The following is a 17,119-nucleotide window of genomic DNA, read 5'->3' on the forward strand; positions in this document are numbered from 1 at the left end:
CCAACGGCCAGGGAGGAGGTTGAACGCGCGGGTCCAGGGGCGGTGGACGCTTGACTCTTGCGCCTCAAACTGTCTCTCAGGTCAGCGCGATGAAAGAGAAGCGCGCAGCAACGATACAAACGATGGCGATGGCGCAGAATAGGGAAGGAGCAATCTTACAGAAGACTCGGAGAACACGGTGCGGCAAAGGTAGGTTTCGTTTTGCGCGACTGAGGCAGGGGGAGAAAGTGAGGGTAAGGCAAAAGACAAACGGCCTTCGTGATACTTTGCGAGGACAGGACCAATTTCACAGCACTTCACTTCACAACAACGACAGCGAGGTAACGTGACAACCGCCAAGCGGCAACGGACTGGAATCACTGTTCTGCTCTCAAGGAAGTTGATCCGAGAGTCACATACGCCAGGCAGGAGACTTCTTTGTGATCAGAGTCTTCCATCAGGACGACACTGTCTGTCTGGCTTCTGAAAAAACAAGGGGGGGTTTTCCCACGTCACCATACACGATGAGATCAATAGCCTTGTCTCTTCTTGGGCATGTACGGCTCTTCGAGGTATTTGATATCCTCATCGCTGAGCTTGATCTTGCACGCCTCGACTGCCTCGTCCATCCTCTCCTTCTTGTTCAAGCCCACAATCGGGCAGACGTCCTTCTTGCTCAGACACCAAGCAATGGCAATCTGGGCCATGGTCTTGCCCATCTTCTTGGCCACCTCCTCGACCCTCCCCACGATCTCTTCGTCGACTTTGTCTTCCTTGGCGCGGATCCCAGTCTTCAGATAGTTGTCCGTCTTCTCACGAAGGGTGTCTCGGGTTTTGTAAGGACGGGCCAAGGCTCCGCGTGCGACGGGCGACCACGGCACAAGGCCGACGCCCGTGTGGTTGCAGTAAGGTATCATCTCGTTTTCTTCTTCCCGATAGATCAGATTGTAGTAGTTCTGCATCGAGATGAACTTGTGCCACCCGTGCTTCTCGGCGACATTCTGCAGTTCTTGAAACTCCCACGCCGCCATACTAGAGGCACCGATGTAGCGGACCTTGCCGGACTCGACCACATCATTGAGCGCCCTCATGATCTCCTCGCGAGGGACCGACCGGTCGAGACGATGGATCTGGAGGACGTCGATGTAGGTGCCCAGCCGCGCGACACTCTTATCCACTGCATCGAGGATGTGTTTGCGGCTGAGACCCGTCTGGTTCAGCATGTCGCCGTCGTTGACCGAGCTGGCAGCAATTCCACTGCCAGGGGTGTCCGGAGTCACGCCGAAGTAGCACTTGCTCAGAATCACCAGGCGCTCGCGGGGGATGTTGTATTGCTTGATCGCCTTGCCGATGATCTGCTCGGATCGACCGTGGCTGTACACGTCGGCGGTATCCCAGGTCCGGATGCCGACCTTGTACGCATATTCCAGCAGGGGCAACGAGTCTTCTTCATTCAGGACCCAACCTTGCCACTCTGGCGTGCCGTAGGACATGGCTCCCCTGTTCCATTCCCGGATTAGCATCGCCTCCTCCAGTCTCTGGATGGTTCTGGGTTGTGAGTACTCACAGGATGACCTTGGAGACCTTGAGTCCGCTCTTCCCGAGGTTTTGGTACTCCATTTTTTGAACTGTCTGTCGAAAGAAATGATTTGATTCTTTGGGGACTTTGGTCGAATGTTAAAAAGAAAAAAAAAAACAAGAAAACGACGGAATAGGTTCTGACGAGCAGGTTTGGCTACCTTTTATACCCCGACGGCTCAGGGTTCGGGTTCAGGTCTGAAACAAAGAGCAAAGAGCTGGCGCCAGATTTTCCTTTGCACGACTCCCCTCTTCTGGCACCCAGGGTATTGACCACGTTGGTCGGTCGGTCGGTCGTCGTCGCAAATGTCCATTATCTCCAGCTTTTCTCCATCCCAGGACCACAGCTCAGAGCGCCGCCAATGGGCCACCCGTCTAGTCGGAGCTAACACGATAACGGCCGAACGTGGTCTTTATCACCGGGAGAAAAAGAGTCTTGCTTGGCAGCACGTGCGGTTCAATGCGCCCGCCCTCGCCGCCGTACCCGAATCTACACTACTCAATGAGGTATACATAACATACGGCGCCCACTACGCCCGATACTTGACCGCGCGTCCTAGTAAATGATGGTACTACAATTAGTGACAAAGTATCCTATCAATCAGTAGTAGCTCCCTCGTCTCTACGTATTGGACGAGAAGACGTCGCTTGACACAGGGATGTTGGGGAATCTAGTAGTCTCAGCCCTTGATAGTGTGTGGATAGACTATTAGTCTCGTAATTAGTTAGCTATCGCTCCACGGTCGTAAAAAACGATCGCATACTATTCCTCCTGTCCACCTATCCCTTTTATCCCGATTATATGTCTCTCTGACGATCAGTCTGGTTGTTTCCCGTGGTCCGGACTTTGTAATGTTATCCCCCCTGTGTATCCTGGGTCCCCATAGACAGATGGATATAACAGAAGAAGGTTGCTGATTGCCAACAGTGCTCACTTGCATGATCTGAGCCATCCTTCACCTCGTCCTGGTCTAAGACCGACAACCCCAACAGGCAGTATGTCGAGGCTTGTACTGCACTTGGACCTCGCATCGCAAAAGGCCCAAGGCGGAAGGATCACCGCTGCCAGTGGCTTTCATCATACGAGATCGCGACGGCCCGTTGACTCCGGCATTCACAATTAGTGAGGGTACAGTGGCGTTTCTTCGAGTGCTCATGACGAACAGGAGGAAGAACTGCGAAGAAGTAGGCGACACTCCATATGGGGGGGGGGAATACTGGGCGGCAAACTCCTGTGTCCTGTGTCGTTCTGATTTTGAAGAGGTAGAACACAGGACATAGTTTGAGCAATTGGGCCGCGAAGCGTTGTTGAAGCGTACGGTGTTCGGCGATTCAGAGGGCAGTGCTGAAAGGGAGCCTTTTGACCTGTGGCAATCCTCCCAGACTGTTCCTGATCTGCGGATTCTCGCCGTGATTCAGAAGGAGCCGTACCAGCCTGTCGTTGCGCTGGCGGACAGCCTCGTGTAATGGTGTTCCCAGACCGAGGCATTCGAACTGGTAGAACGACACCGGGTGGTCGTGGAACATGAGTGCGTGCGGCGAGGCACTTTTTCTCAAGAGGAGCTCCACGACATCGTCTCCACGGTCGGCTCTGACGGCACAGTGTAGCGGTCGACCATGCTTCACGAAGGCGCCCAGCTCGAACAACAATTCGACGACTTCTCTCGAGGCCGACCCAGCTGCGATCGACAATGGTGTGATGTCGTATCTGCATTGAGCTTTCGGGTCCGCGCCATGTTCAACGAGCCATCTCACAAGCTCCGGGTCGAATAATGCGTCGCTGTATTGTGTCGAGGTATCGTAAGAACAGCAATGTAGACCTTTACTCACGCCAGAGGAGGAGGCCAATCTTCTCTGGTCCACGCATTGACGTTAAAGCCACCTAGCAGTAGGAGCTCGAGCATCGTGTATGAGCATTGTTTGACCGCGCTGATAAAGGTCCCGTCCCGTGGGCTTCATACCATTGGCTAGGAAAAGGTCGACGATCATCAAATCGTTCTGCTCAACCGCAATTCGCATCGCCTCGACTTTATCGTCCGCCTCTAGATTTCCGCCTCCATTCTCAGCGCCGAACTCCAATAAACACCCGACTGTCTCGATTTCAGACGATGTCGTTGCACGCGTTAGGGGACCGGGAGCAGACAGTATTCTGGCTTTGTAACGGAACATGCGAAGTCTCTTGGTGAGGATATCTTTACGAGGTTGGATATTACCCCATGTTTCAGGAGCTAGCGTGTCCAGGTGCAAGGGTGCCTTCAGTCATTGGCGTGGCTGCGTGGTCGTTCCGATTCCGTTGTTGTCCTCCCGCTCTTCTACAATCCCAATAAGGACATGTCACGAACCAATGGATTTATATGATGGAACCCTGGCCACTGACGCAGCCTCGCGCAAAGACTTATCCCTATCGGATATCGACATGGTAATCCTTGGGGTCGAGGTAGGCGCAGCACGGTCAAAGTCCGGGCATGAGAACGCTGCCTCTAGTACTATTGCTCTGGAATGGGACACCGAACCAGTGTGCCCTAAAGAAGAAAGTGGTGCATTGTCCATGAACGAATTGAAAAGCATCTTGCTATTATAGCCGCTTGAATTCTGAACAAGGTATTGTTCTCCGCCAAAGACAAATGTAAGAAGGACCTCAGACACGTCCAACCCTCGGAAGGTTCTGCTGGCCTTATACTTTATATGCACCCAATTCTTTTTGGTTCCATCCTGAAAATGCTTTGCCTGTTGCCACTACCTGCGTGGGGGATATGCACATCATCATCGTCGTAAAGTTTCGGCAGATCATGCCATGTACTCCCTCACCGCCGCAATGCCTCTCCTCTTCTTCGCTCCACCCTGCAATGCCTGGGCCGCATTGTCATTTGGCTGCCCATCTCCAAATCCACATCCTCCGTCTCGAGTTTGTGCAATGATTGCCCCTGCGCACTTTCCAGTGTTGAAACCACAGCATCCCGATGCGCAGTCTGCATCACTAAAACATTGCCCTGTGATGAATTGCGAAGCGTCGGCTTTGCCCACGTTTTGAGAGCCCGGGATGCTGCTATCGATGGGTGGGTTGGAGCCACTGGTTGTGCCAGTACCAGTGTTGGCAGTGGAGGCAGTGTTCGCCGGAGCCGGCGCAGAGGTAGCAGCCGAGGTGGGTTGTCCTCCACGAAGTAGTTGTGCAGCGTTATCATTTGGCTGAGCGTCGCCGAATCCACATCCGCCATCTCTTTCCTGGGCGACAATGGCACCAGCGCACTTTCCACTGTTGAAGCCGCAACATCCTGAGGCACAATCTGCGTCACTGGTACAGGCGCCGGTGATGAATTGCGTTCCAGTGCCCACGTTACCGTTGCCAGATCCCGACGAGGGGGGAGAGGAAGTGGCAGCCGCAGGGGCAGGTGCGGCGGTTGCAGGAGACGTCGCACCAGCTGCGGCCGCTTGTGAGCTGAAGAAGGCTTGGGCTGCGATGTCATTGGGTTGCGCGTCACCAAAGCCACATCCTCCATCACGCGTCTGGGCTATGACAGGACCGGCGCACAGGCCGCTGTTGAAGCCACAGCAGCTGGAGGCGCAGTCGGCATCGCTCGTACAGGGACCAGTGATGAATTGAGTACCTTGGCCGAGAACCAGCAGAGCCACTGAGTGTCCAGTGTCAGCGCGTGTCGTCATCGAGGGAAGCGATTGGAAATATACTTACAGTTGAGGAATAGAAATACAAGTGAGGAAGATCTTGAAGGAGTGTTTGAAATCATTTTGAGTATATGTCGCTGAACTGAACCGGCAGTTGTGTAGATAGAATGAATGTGAAATGTTGTCACAAAAGGTGAACAGATAGAACAGAAAGAAGGAGAGAATAGAACTTGGTTGATGGAATAAAATAATGAGAAGCTGCGAGATACACCGTGTATTTGAATAAATCGTGCACTCAGGCATCAAAGATGCAACCTACCTTAGAAACCCCTTTTCTGTTAGCAAATGGATTCCAGCTGGAGATCAATCCAGATGTCACGAGGCTGGATGGACACGAGATAATTTCCAATGAAGTGCTGGTGCAAGATGTAACCTCACTCCAATCGACAAGCACATCAACAGAAGAAGACACTGCGGATCAAACAGCGAAGGGCAAGGCTGAGACGGTAGTGAAGGGGTTCAGCCTCGTCGAGTGTCGCAGCTTGTTCCAGCGGTCAAGGGGCATGCGGGGATCAGCCTGGCGATTGGCTACGGCTCGCTCATCTGAAGCACCAATCGTAACACCCTTAAGCCCTGTTTGAAGTCGAGTTTCACTTTGTCCACAAACGACGGTAGGCTTGGAAGAGAATCCACAGGAATGGATTGTGGCTGGGAGAGGAGGTACCGAGGACAGGAGGAGGATGGGGTAGTTGTTCGATTGACTAAGAGGGCGAAGCCATCGTAATCGTCGCTCATAGCTGCCTTGACCATTATTGACCAGTGCATCCCCCTTTTGTGCAGCGCGTCGTAAAACAATGGGCGAGTTCGAGGGACACGATACACGTGGACCTGCGTTCTCGTCAACAACCCCGGTGTTTCATGCACTTCGGCGGGAAGATGGTATGCAGCCTTCGCCAATCGATCGACGTATTCTACTGTTAGAGGAACCGAGTTGAAGCGAGTTGTGTGTTGACCGCGGTTATTGTTGTGATACATACTTGTAGGAGGTTCGCGACGGAAAACAAGAGTTTACTGGGAGGAGACACTTGTAAAAAGAATCTCCAGCCTGTTTTCCAGGTGGTGCGGGCCTAACAATTGGCGCTGGTGCTGCCCAAGTGCTTGATTCCATGGCTAGTTGATGCCTAAATGACTCCCAGTACCATTAATTAGGCTCCGCGGCTTGCACCGATGGTAGCCTGAGCTCTCTGAGCCCTTGGCATATTCGACGCCTTCTAGTCTTCCCCCTCAGTTTCGTCTCAATTTGCCCAAGCATGCTGCGCTGTGCACTCATCATGCACCAGCTATGTTAATGATGGGCGCCACCAAACCAAAAAGCCACCGTACCTGCTATTACCTCGAGTTGGTGGAGGATGAAATCCGCAGCCTGGCCTCGAAACGTTCCAGTTGTGCCACCACGACCCATCGAGAGTTACATCGTACAGATCAGACCTGGCGTATGACGAGATGCTCGCGGCAAGATACTGCTAGGTACAGTCGACTCGGTATCACCTGAAACCTCGGGCCATTCATTATCATATCGTCATGATTGAATGAAGCCAAAGCTTCCGACCACGGATATGTGCACACAATACGATAACATGGCATTCTGGGCCTCACTTGTGCTATATTTCATTTCGCGGACTTGTCCGGGTCGAGGCAAGACATGCACGACATGTTAGATAAATGAAGAGGTTGACTTCGCAGGTTGTTGATGGACGCCGATATTGTATACTATTCCCTCGATGACGGACATTATCAGAACTGCCCCCAACGGCTACCAGGAGGTCAGAACTGGGCTAGGATGGCGAAAGGTGCTCTCTCCAACCAGCACCGAAGCCACCTTCAGCCTTCCCGTCATTGATATTGGTGATATAGGCCATCCTGATCAAGAACGTCGAAGGGCTGTTGCACAACAGATATGCCATGCCGCAGCCAATGTGGGTTTTTTCTATGTCAGTAACCATGGTGTTCCGGACACAGTCGTCGAAACCATCTTCTCAGAATGCAAACGCTTCTTCCATGAACTGAGTCTTGAAGAAAAAATGCAATATGACACAGAAAAGCATGAGCATTACTATGGCTATTACCCAATCAATCTTGACCCTAGTCTACCTGCAGGCGCAAGTACGTCCCACGACTCCCTAAGACTGAGCATTCCTGACATTTTCTAGAATTGAACGAAGGTATCAACTATGGCTACGAACCCGCCGTTGACCCCGATGCTGTTAATCCAAAGAACAACGGTGACAACTGGTGGCCGTCGGAGGAGCGTCTTCCTGGCTACGAGAAGAACGTCAAGGAATACATGTCTCGTGTCCTCGTGTTGAGTCGAGCTTTGCTGCGAATGTTTGCCCTCGGCCTCAATCTGGAGGAGAACTCATTCGACCACCTGGCTACCAAACCTTACTCTATTCTCAAGATGGCACATTACCCTGGGGTACTTGCTGGATCAGAAGAGCCATCGTCGATTCGTCCTCACACAGACTACGAGCTCTTGACGATCCTCTTACAGGATAATATCCCCTCCCTCGAGGTCCTGTCTAATACCGGACAGTGGATCCAAGCAAAACCCATTCCGGGTACATTTGTGGTCAACATCGGGGATTCCATGGCCATGCTCACCAATGGGCTTTTTGTGTCCACCATGCACCGAGTTCTCAACCACTCAAGGCGGGACCGATACTCGGTCCCATTCTTTCTAGGAGGTGAGCATCTCTCTATCAGTCATCTCAATGCAATCTGCTTACTTTCTACAGCAAACCAGGAGGCGGAATTGAAGGCTCTTGAACAATTTGTCACGCCCGATCAGCCGCCAAAATTCCAGCCCGTGACTTCGGGGGAATACGTCCGCCGATCTTTACAAGCGGTGTATTCAAAACCGAACATAGAGATAATCCGGGACACGATCGAACTTCAAGGGTAGGACACTCTCGAGGCACATGTGTTTGGAGATGTGGTGAAATGCCCAAGGTACACAACACAAGCTTCCTCCGCTTCTGTCGGCCTCAACGCATGAACTTGTACGCGTGAAAGCGAATTGTACTGTCACACGATCCATCTCCAGCTATCTACAGCAGGTCCACTCGATCACTCCGTCTAGATGTTGCTACTTCGCGGGTCAGATCCGACACAGCATACCACAATATATGTCAGCCTCGCCTAAGCTGTCAGCAGTTGATTGATCCTTCGGTATGGAGCCCCAGTGTTCTCCCTATGAGCACATACGCCAAACGATATCTACGGTGGATTCGCATTTGACGTGAAACAGGGATCTGGCTTTACGAGGTGCTCATTTGCTAGCATTACAGGATCTGTCGTCGTAACTGCGGCTGCCCATGAGAACATGAGAAGCAGATCGACACATTCTCTACGCTCGTTGGGAGGCTCCATACTTGATAATCATACAAATGTCCCCGGGTCATCTCATGAAGGGCGGGTCACCGGGCCGCTTTTGCACCCTTTTACTTCATCCGGTTAAATTTGTGGAATATGCATACATACCTGTCTAGTTTCGAGGTTGAACAGTCCAGACTGGGATGCCAATGCCCAGGCAACCCATTTGTGAAACCAATTCTGCCCGCGACAGGGGCCGTATTACACCACTGTGTCAATGCATATAACTTCTCACAAAGCCGAGCATGTCGCTTTTTCTTTCAACGTCCCCTCGGTTCCTCGTCCCCGAGACACTGCGTAACCGTCGTGCTTGACCGGGTCAGTTGCGCCTTGACTCACTTCTTTCACTCTTTCACAGCGGGAAACAGGATGGCCAGACACGCATCCACAGCCAATCCTCTAGACAGTCCCGCCCCGAGCGTGGGACAAGACATCCAAGTCGACGCCACAGCCGTAGCTGCAGAACCCATGAACGGCGTCGCCGCCCATGCGCAAGTCGCAGGTGTCGTTGATATCCTAGAAGGCGTGAATAAGATACAGAAAAAGTACGACGAGGAGCGGCAGAAGCGGCTACGGCCGGACGGCGACGCGCAATACGTGGACCTGGCGCTGTCAGAGCAGTTCAAGCACTATCGAGAAGACCCCTGGGTCGACGAGCGCTCGGAAAAAGTGACCATCAAGGACGGCGAGCACGTCAAGTATCTCATCCTGGGGGCTGGAATTGGCGGCCTCCTCTTCGCCGTCAAGCTCATCCAGGCAGGCATATCGGCGTCGGAGATCCGTCTCGTTGACGCCGCGGGAGGTGTAGGAGGGACGTGGTATTATAACCGCTATCCGGGTTTGATGTGCGATATAGAGTCGTATTGCTATCTTCCGCTTCTTGAAGAGATGGATTACGTCCCAGAACACAAGTATGCATACGGCCACGAGATCAGGAAGTACTTGAACGCAGTCGCAGACAAATACCATCTCTCGGACACGGCCATGTTCCGCACCAAAATCAACACCCTCGTCTGGGAAGAATCCAGCCGCCAGTGGAAAGTCGGCATGACCAAGGAGCGCAAGTCAGGCTCTCAAATGAAGATCGATGTGACTGCGGAGTTTGTCGTTGCGGCATCTGGCCTGATACTGCATCCGAAACTCCCTGCCGTTTCTGGGATCGAGAACTTCAAGGGTGCTTCGTTTCACACGTCGCGCTGGAACTATGCTCTCACTGGCGGTTCTCAAGAAAATCCGGTCCTTGACAGGCTCGCTGGGAAACGAGTGGGCATAATCGGGACTGGCGCCACGGCGGTCCAGGCGATTCCGCAACTTGCCAAGTATGCCGGACACCTCACTGTCTTCCAGCGGACTCCTTCCTCTGTCGACATACGTGGCCAACGCGCTACAGACAAGGACAGATGGACTTCTACCGTTGCATTTCATCCTGGCTGGTGGAGGGAGCGGAATCTCAATTTGGCAGCCCACATGTCTGGTGCCCTTCGACCCGATGATAGAGACCTTGTCAACGACCAGTCGACTTCCTGCCTCTCATACCGTGGTGCGATTGGAGGGCCTGATCTGCCATCCTCGGTGGAGGAGATCCCGGCCTTTGTGGCACGTTTGCACGCTGTGGACCTGCCCCGCGCCGAGCGAATCCGCCAACGGGTTGATGAGGTTGTAAAGGATACCAAGACTGCTCAGGCGCTCAAGCATTGGTACACGACGTGGTGCAAACGACCAACATTCCATGATGACTATTTACCGTGCTTCAATCTTCCGAATGTCGAGCTTGTTGACACAAGTGGAAAGGGTGTCGATCGTCTCACGGCCACAGGAGCCGTTGTGGGCGACGAGGAGTATCCGTTGGACATTCTGATCTTCAGTACTGGTTTTCGCGCCCCTGGAATCGGCAGCCCTGCGTTTCGTGCAGGTATGGTAAGTCATGCTCTCTTCTTCGGAGTGTTCTATATCTCTCGGTAGAGCCGCTGCCATCTGGCCCGTCTGTTTCTGCATCGGGCTAACGAGGAACCACAGAAAATTACCGGCAGGAATGGCAAAGACATGGACGCGAAGTGGGAAGAAGCCGTGGCGACTTTGCATGGGACTATGACACACGACTTCCCCAACTTCTTCATGCCGGGCCCGTTCCAGGCGGCTGCAACGGGGAACCAGACTTTTGCGCTCGACATCATGTCCAGCCATGTGGCCCATGTCATCAGCCAAGCTCAGGCAAAGCATCCTGGCCAGAAAATAGTAATCGAGCCAACGAAGGAGGCGGAAGAGATCTGGTCAGGGGAAGTGCTCAAAAGAAGCATCGCATTCGCGGGAATGGCGGGCTGTACGCCTGGTTATCTCAATGGAGAAGGAGTCATGGACAGCTTGCCGATGGAGGCGAAGATGAAAATCGCTAGGATGAGCATCTGGGGCGAGGGCATCCAACGTTTCATGGAGACGCTTAAAACTTGGGAACAGGCTGGTGAGCTCGAAGGGTTGGAAGTGAGGCCGGTCGCGTCCTAAATTGGGCGATGTTCAGGTTCGGACGAGAGGCATCTTGATCAATAGAAGAAAATGGCTGTAGCCATTGTGGGGGACCATGTTAAGACGGTGGGACGGAATCATACTAGCCGGTTAGACACGCCATGAGAGAGTATCTTTTCGTCTGCATGTCATGAACCGACCGGAGGTTGGGAGCTTGCCTTCTAGTAGGAAGTTGCTCAAGACACCAGTCGCAGCACAGCGCGAATACGACTCAGATGGCCGGTATTATTGACATGGCGTCTCAAGCGTGTTTTCGTGTCTGATCTGCAACCTCGGATGTCGGGAGAATCTACTGGTCCCTTGACGATCGGAAGGCACATTGGATAGAGACCAGGTGGTTGGATTGACGGGACTCAACTCGGTCAAGGAGATATCCTCGTGCCATGGAAGACATCATAGAGCAACACGATGATCGAATTCCCATCTACATACTCTGGGTATGTATGTAGAAGAAGGAGCTTGTCAGGATGGAAACAATGCGATCCCCGGCCCCGGATAAAAACACGTTCCGGCGCCAAGCCCCATGTCGGTAGTCGGCGTCCCGGTCGTGCCATCACCGCCGACTGCCGGTTAGACTTCATCTCTTTTTCTCCTCTGACATGACCTCCTTTGTGAAATATTTGATGCTTTGTTGGTGGTTCAGCAACTGAGGGAATCCTCACGCTGGATGTTGCCGGGTGGATTGTCTATCAGCTCTCGAGGACGCCCCAGGATCCACGCAAACTTGACCCCAGCATTCTGGATACCTCGGGGTATGACCAATTTTACTCTCTGGGTACGGTGAAGGCAGTTGCAGTCCTTCCTGGAGCCGTTACGCTCGATGGAATATGTGGAGATGTTCGGAAATGAGACTGAATCCAAGCGTTTGTGCTATTAACGAGGCTATCACCTGGTCCCTGTGCCAGGACTTCAAGAAGCCGCCAGCAACCCTACAAAACAACAGGTTTCCCTTTCACTGAGCCATGACCATGGAACTACCAAGGATATCATGCCCCTCACGACTTATATTTTCTATGGGAGAGTTGGACGTGTGAGATCTGGGTCATGAAACTGGGTGTATCGCCATCACCAGCTCTCAGAACTGGAGCCGGGGGACCAAAACCAGGCAACTCTACACCGGGAGTCACTCTTTCTCATGACGATGTCATCCTTTCCAATATGTTGCTCTGACCATGGAAGGGAGCCATCGCCTGAGACGAACGCTGCCTTTGTGCTCCAGGAGGTTGGCCCAGAACGACCGCTGAATGGTTGGTTCCTCAACCCAAAAATTGTCCCAGGCAACCATCCTAGGTAACTATGCTCTAGTCAATAAGGGATATATGGGACCGACACACAGATCCGGCTTGAGGGTACCATCCCTATTCACCACTGGTGGCGCGAGCTCACTGCATCCGTCCTTAAACAGGCTTTATAGCAGACGAGTGAGGCCTCGAAGCACATGCTTTTCTCGCCAGAAGGACGGTATGATTTCAGGATTCAAATTTTTTCTTCATACCTCTGAAGTGTACTGCAAGTTAGGTGCCGTTGCAACTTCGAACAGGAGACTTCAGGCGCTGCAAGTTGATCATCAGGAACGGTAGCAAAGTTGACAAGTCTGCCACCATCGCTGCCCTACCATCTGTCTCAAAACGCAAGCTCGAGAAGTTAGTCTGCCTGCAAGTCTCTGGCGCGGTGGCAACCAGCTTGTTCGGATCCAGAAGCACCCGTGCTTTTCCAGGAGTGCGCAGCAATGACTGCACGCCGCGCCAACTTCACGAGCTAGATTGCAATCGAGATGAGCTTTTTTCTGGTCCTTCAAAGGGATCGCATGAATATTCGCCCCCAAGATGACTGGTGTCATCATCTTGGCCGTCAAACTGACGATGGGAGCAGGGCAGCAGTGGTCTGCGATGATACCAGAGATACCCGGAGATTTCGGGAATCGAGACAACAGCACTTCTTTCAGGCGAAACATGTCGCTTGTTGACCGGTGGCGGCGTCCAGAAAGTGGCTGAATCAGGAACGAAACCCCCCAATAACGAGTGTGGAGGGCTATCGAGATCTGAGTGCACATGACAGGCCTCTACGGGAGCACGAGGAGCTATCTGATTGCGATTGGGGGGCTTGGGATTGGGGGTTTCCAATCAGAAAAGATATTGAAGTGAACACCTCACAAGCACAGCAATGCAGCCCGCAACTGCCAGTAAGTTTCGGAGTCGACACAAGTCGAGCGGCCTGGGCTGATAAACTAACCATAATTGGGGTTGCACGGCGGCCAGGGTTGATGCATTATTATATGTCTACCGGCGCCGACATCCCATTATCTTCTTGTCGACATTTTTGTTTCCGCCAACAACGACACCCCCAAAAATTATGTTACCGATGATTCCATGAACGGCCCCAAGATCAAAGATACTGACTTGCCCACCGGCATCGAGGCCTTGCGACAAGCCGGCATCGCCCATATCGGCGCAATAACCACAGAGCCACAGTATTCTGGGGCGCCAGCCACGCACATCCTCCAACCCCTCTCCCCTCCGAGGTACCACAATGTCGATACGCATTATTATTCCAGCTTGTCGCCGAGCGACGCCGGACATGATCAACAGCAAATACCGGGTCAATTAGACTACTACATGCAAAGCCCTGACCACGCAGCGGAGATGGCAGCCAAGGAAGAGAGGCGCAAACGCAACACCGCCGCCAGTGCACGGTTTCGCATGAAGAAGAAACAGAGGGAGCAGGCCTTGGAACGGAAGATGAGCCAGGTTCAGGATAAGAATGCGAAATTAGAAGAGAAGGTCAATCAGTTGGAAATGGAGAATAAATGGCTAAAGGATTTAATCACGGAGAAGAACAAGAGACCTGTGGGCGAGTACGGAGAACATGAAGATGATCTTGAGGCATTGGCACATGGGCGTATTGTCAACGGGGCGAGCGAGACTTGACCACGATGGATAGAGTCGAGGTTCAGAGCCCTTTTTCCTAGGTATACAATCTTTTCAACGACAACTCGAAGTATCTTTGAAGAGGGGGAGGGGGGAGGGAATCTGTGCTTGGTCAAACAAAGAATCAGCGCAGGATGCCCGCGGGCGGCACTGGTCACTGGGGAGAAGTTGATATCAGGCATAACGACGCATCTTCATTTTTCGCACGAATCTATGCTGTTAGTTTTGATGACCAACATCTTCCTAATTCCTGCGCGTTCACCAGTCAAAGATAGTCAGTTCCTTGTATGTTTCGCATCGGACGGGCTCCATTTGAAGTCGTCATTAGAGCTGCGATGAGGATTGGGAGTTGTGGTCTGATCACGCCATTCTGTGGGACAAGCACGCCTAAAAAGGGTTTCTAGGTGGGAAGGCACAGCCTAGTGAGCCCCAGAAAAGGACCCAGCATGCCTATTGTAGAACCCCTTGACGCCCGGAAAGGAGCATTTAGGCTTGTCCGGCGCAAGCTCGGGGGGAGCATCTCCCCAGTCTCACCGCCAGAAACAGCCGTCTCGACAATGAGCAAGTCCATTACCACGTGCAATTTATCTGAGGTGAAGGCGCAGGTGTTGGAAACAATGGTTTCTGATATAATTGGAGTGACCTAGGTGCAGACAAAATAAATCGGACACAGCAGAGGAAGACGCCATGGTCTGGTGGACGTCGTCGTTGCTTGTGCTCCTGGCAGCTGTAGCAAGCGGCCAGGCCAACGACTTGGAGCGCAGCCATGGAATCAGAGGACAGCAACCTCTCACTTCCAATGCGCAGTCCAGCTCCCGACCAAACATCGTCTTCATCTTGACTGATGACCAGGACCTGCGCATGAACTCTCTGTCTTATATGCCCCATGTGAAGGAGCACCTCATTGACCAAGGCACATTCTTCCAGCGCCATTACTGCACCATCGCCCTCTGTTGCCCGTCACGCGTGAGCTTGTGGACAGGGAGAGCAGCTCATAACACCAATGTCACCGATGTCAATCCTCCCTATGGTCTGTTCCTCTCCCTCGATACCACGATCCTGTAGGACACCTACTGACTACGTTACCCTGTAGGTGGCTATCCCAAGTTTGTCAGCCAGGGCTTCAATGAGGCATGGCTTCCCATCTGGCTGCAAGATGCTGGCTACAACACATATTATACGGGCAAGCTGTTCAACTCCCACGGCGTGAACAACTACGACTCGCCGTTTGTCAACGGTTTCACCGGTTCCGACTTTCTCCTGGACCCTCACACCTATGAATACCTAAACGCCAGCTTCCAGCGAAATCGAGAGCCACCTGTCAGCCATGAGGGAGAGTATTCCACAGACGTCCTCGCCAGGAAGGCGTATGGATTCCTGGAAGATGCCATCTCGGAGCAGAAGCCGTTCTTCTTGACAATTGCCCCCAATGCTCCTCACAGCAATGTCAAATTTGAGGAGAGTTGGTTCAACGGGAGTGCTTCGGCTCACACAATCACGACCACTCCCCCCATCCCGGCTGATAGGCACAAACGCTTGTTCGCAGATGCTGTGATCCCGCGTACCCCAAGCTTCAATCCAGACGAGGTGAGACAATCGCTCGCTTCCAAGGCTTGAACTAACCATTTGAATGCAGCCTCACGGCGTGTCCTGGATCAGCACTTTGCCCAAGCAGAACCAGACAAATGTCGATTTCAACGACGAATTCTATCGCAACCGATTACGTGCCCTCCAAGCGGTCGATGAGATTGTTGATGGTGTCATCGCTCGTTTGAAAGAGCATGGGATACTCGACAATACCTATGTGTTCTACTCCAGCGACAATGGCTACCACATTGGTCAACACCGCCTGCAGCCGGGCAAGGAGTGCGGCTATGAAGAAGACGTCAATATACCATTGATTGTCCGTGGTCCTGGCATATCAAGAGGGAAGTCAAGCGACCTAGTAACCTCCCATACGGATCTGGCGCCTACCTTTCTATCTCTCGCGGGCGGGCAAATTCGATCCGACTTCGACGGCAGCATAATTCCTTTGACTGCCAATCAACTCGATGATGACTCTGTCGACACGCGCGGAGAGCATGTGAACATTGAGTACTGGGGCTTTGCACTTGCAGAGGGCAAATACGGGAGTGCAATGTACTGGAACAACACCTACAAGGGGCTTAGAGTGATCGGCACCAACTATAATCTGTACTACAGTGTGTGGTGTAGTGGTGAACACGAACTCTACGACTTGAGGGTATGTCAATTCCGCGTCTCGTGTGGGATTCTTACAATACTGACAACTCCCAGAACGATCCTTACGAGACACATAATCTGTTCAATTCGAATCACTCTTCGATCTTCGAAGTTCCGACCACAGCGCCGGCCACTCTGCCAACTGTCACCACTTTACAACACCTCATCTCTCGGCTGGATTCGCTGGTCATGGTTCTCAAGACATGCAAAGGACGGACTTGTACACACCCGTGGGAGACACTCCATCCCCACGGCGAGGTAGGCAACCTGCAAGATGCCCTTGATGCACGCTACGACGACTTCTATGAGCTCCAGCAGGAAAGAGTTCGGTTCGAAAAGTGCGAGAAGGGCTACATCCTAGAGAGTGAAGGGCCTCGGCATGTGAAAGCATTTTCACCTGGAGATGACGGACCCAGAGGAGGAGTGCATTGGAGTGAGCTAGTATAACACTTCACCGTAGTATAGAAATGTCGAATCGACATCTACCCGCTTGATGGGTTTATCTCAGTCCAGGCGTGCTCGCGACATTTGCCTTCGCTTGCGCAAGACATTGAATTGTGCCTGCAGCCGAGAGGTTCCACTTGATAGACGTTGGTGGCGCGCTGAAGGCCCTGATAGACGTAGGGGGCTACAAGTAGAAATGCTTGATGCTTGATGCGTGCTCGCCTCGTGTTTTTGCGTGATCACAATGCGGATCCTTTCCACGGACTGGCCTTCCCCGTCAGGCCCCTTCGAGCGCCGTCCAGCCCATCTGCGCATCCAGCCGTGCCAGCTTTTGGTTGGGCCTGCATGCTGCCCGTTGTTGACCGACCTTTGGGTGG

The 17,119-nt window shown here is 52.7% G+C and overlaps 7 protein-coding genes across 7 annotated transcripts; 4 read left to right on the forward strand and 3 right to left on the reverse strand.

Moving 5' to 3' along the window:
- Positions 1–509: 509 nt before the first annotated feature.
- Z517_09744 (versiconal hemiacetal acetate reductase) lies at positions 510–1,599 on the reverse strand (the record flags this gene model as incomplete). Its single annotated transcript, XM_013425652.1, has 2 exons — positions 510–1,479; positions 1,547–1,599. 2 exons carry the CDS (start codon positions 1,597–1,599, stop codon positions 510–512), a joined length of 1,023 nt encoding a protein of 340 aa, XP_013281106.1.
- A 1,290-nt stretch (positions 1,600–2,889) lies between these two features.
- On the reverse strand, positions 2,890–3,461 carry Z517_09745 (uncharacterized protein; the record flags this gene model as incomplete). The annotated part of the gene is made up of 2 exons (XM_013425653.1): positions 2,890–3,337; positions 3,388–3,461. 2 exons carry the CDS (start codon positions 3,459–3,461, stop codon positions 2,890–2,892), a joined length of 522 nt encoding a protein of 173 aa, XP_013281107.1.
- Positions 3,462–4,344: 883 nt separating this feature from the next.
- On the reverse strand, positions 4,345–5,217 carry Z517_09746 (uncharacterized protein; the record flags this gene model as incomplete). Its single annotated transcript, XM_013425654.1, has 1 exon — positions 4,345–5,217. The coding sequence occupies one exon, from the start codon at positions 5,215–5,217 to the stop codon at positions 4,345–4,347; it is 873 nt and encodes a 290-aa protein (XP_013281108.1).
- A 1,742-nt stretch (positions 5,218–6,959) lies between these two features.
- On the forward strand, positions 6,960–8,140 carry Z517_09747 (uncharacterized protein; the record flags this gene model as incomplete). The annotated part of the gene is made up of 3 exons (XM_013425655.1): positions 6,960–7,341; positions 7,389–7,922; positions 7,974–8,140. The coding sequence occupies 3 exons, from the start codon at positions 6,960–6,962 to the stop codon at positions 8,138–8,140; spliced, it is 1,083 nt and encodes a 360-aa protein (XP_013281109.1).
- An 839-nt stretch (positions 8,141–8,979) lies between these two features.
- Positions 8,980–11,109, forward strand: Z517_09748 (uncharacterized protein; the record flags this gene model as incomplete). The annotated part of the gene is made up of 2 exons (XM_013425656.1): positions 8,980–10,527; positions 10,627–11,109. The coding sequence occupies 2 exons, from the start codon at positions 8,980–8,982 to the stop codon at positions 11,107–11,109; spliced, it is 2,031 nt and encodes a 676-aa protein (XP_013281110.1).
- Positions 11,110–13,499: 2,390 nt separating this feature from the next.
- Z517_09749 (uncharacterized protein) lies at positions 13,500–14,057 on the forward strand (the record flags this gene model as incomplete). Its single annotated transcript, XM_013425657.1, has 1 exon — positions 13,500–14,057. One exon carries the CDS (start codon positions 13,500–13,502, stop codon positions 14,055–14,057), a length of 558 nt encoding a protein of 185 aa, XP_013281111.1.
- A 687-nt stretch (positions 14,058–14,744) lies between these two features.
- On the forward strand, positions 14,745–16,745 carry Z517_09750 (uncharacterized protein; the record flags this gene model as incomplete). The annotated part of the gene is made up of 4 exons (XM_013425658.1): positions 14,745–15,087; positions 15,151–15,644; positions 15,694–16,299; positions 16,353–16,745. The coding sequence occupies 4 exons, from the start codon at positions 14,745–14,747 to the stop codon at positions 16,743–16,745; spliced, it is 1,836 nt and encodes a 611-aa protein (XP_013281112.1).
- Between the last annotated feature and the right edge of the window lie 374 nt (positions 16,746–17,119).

Source organism: Fonsecaea pedrosoi, assembly GCF_000835455.1.
Source record: "Fonsecaea pedrosoi CBS 271.37 unplaced genomic scaffold supercont1.6, whole genome shotgun sequence".
NCBI classification, from domain to species: Eukaryota; Fungi; Ascomycota; class Eurotiomycetes; order Chaetothyriales; family Herpotrichiellaceae; genus Fonsecaea; species Fonsecaea pedrosoi.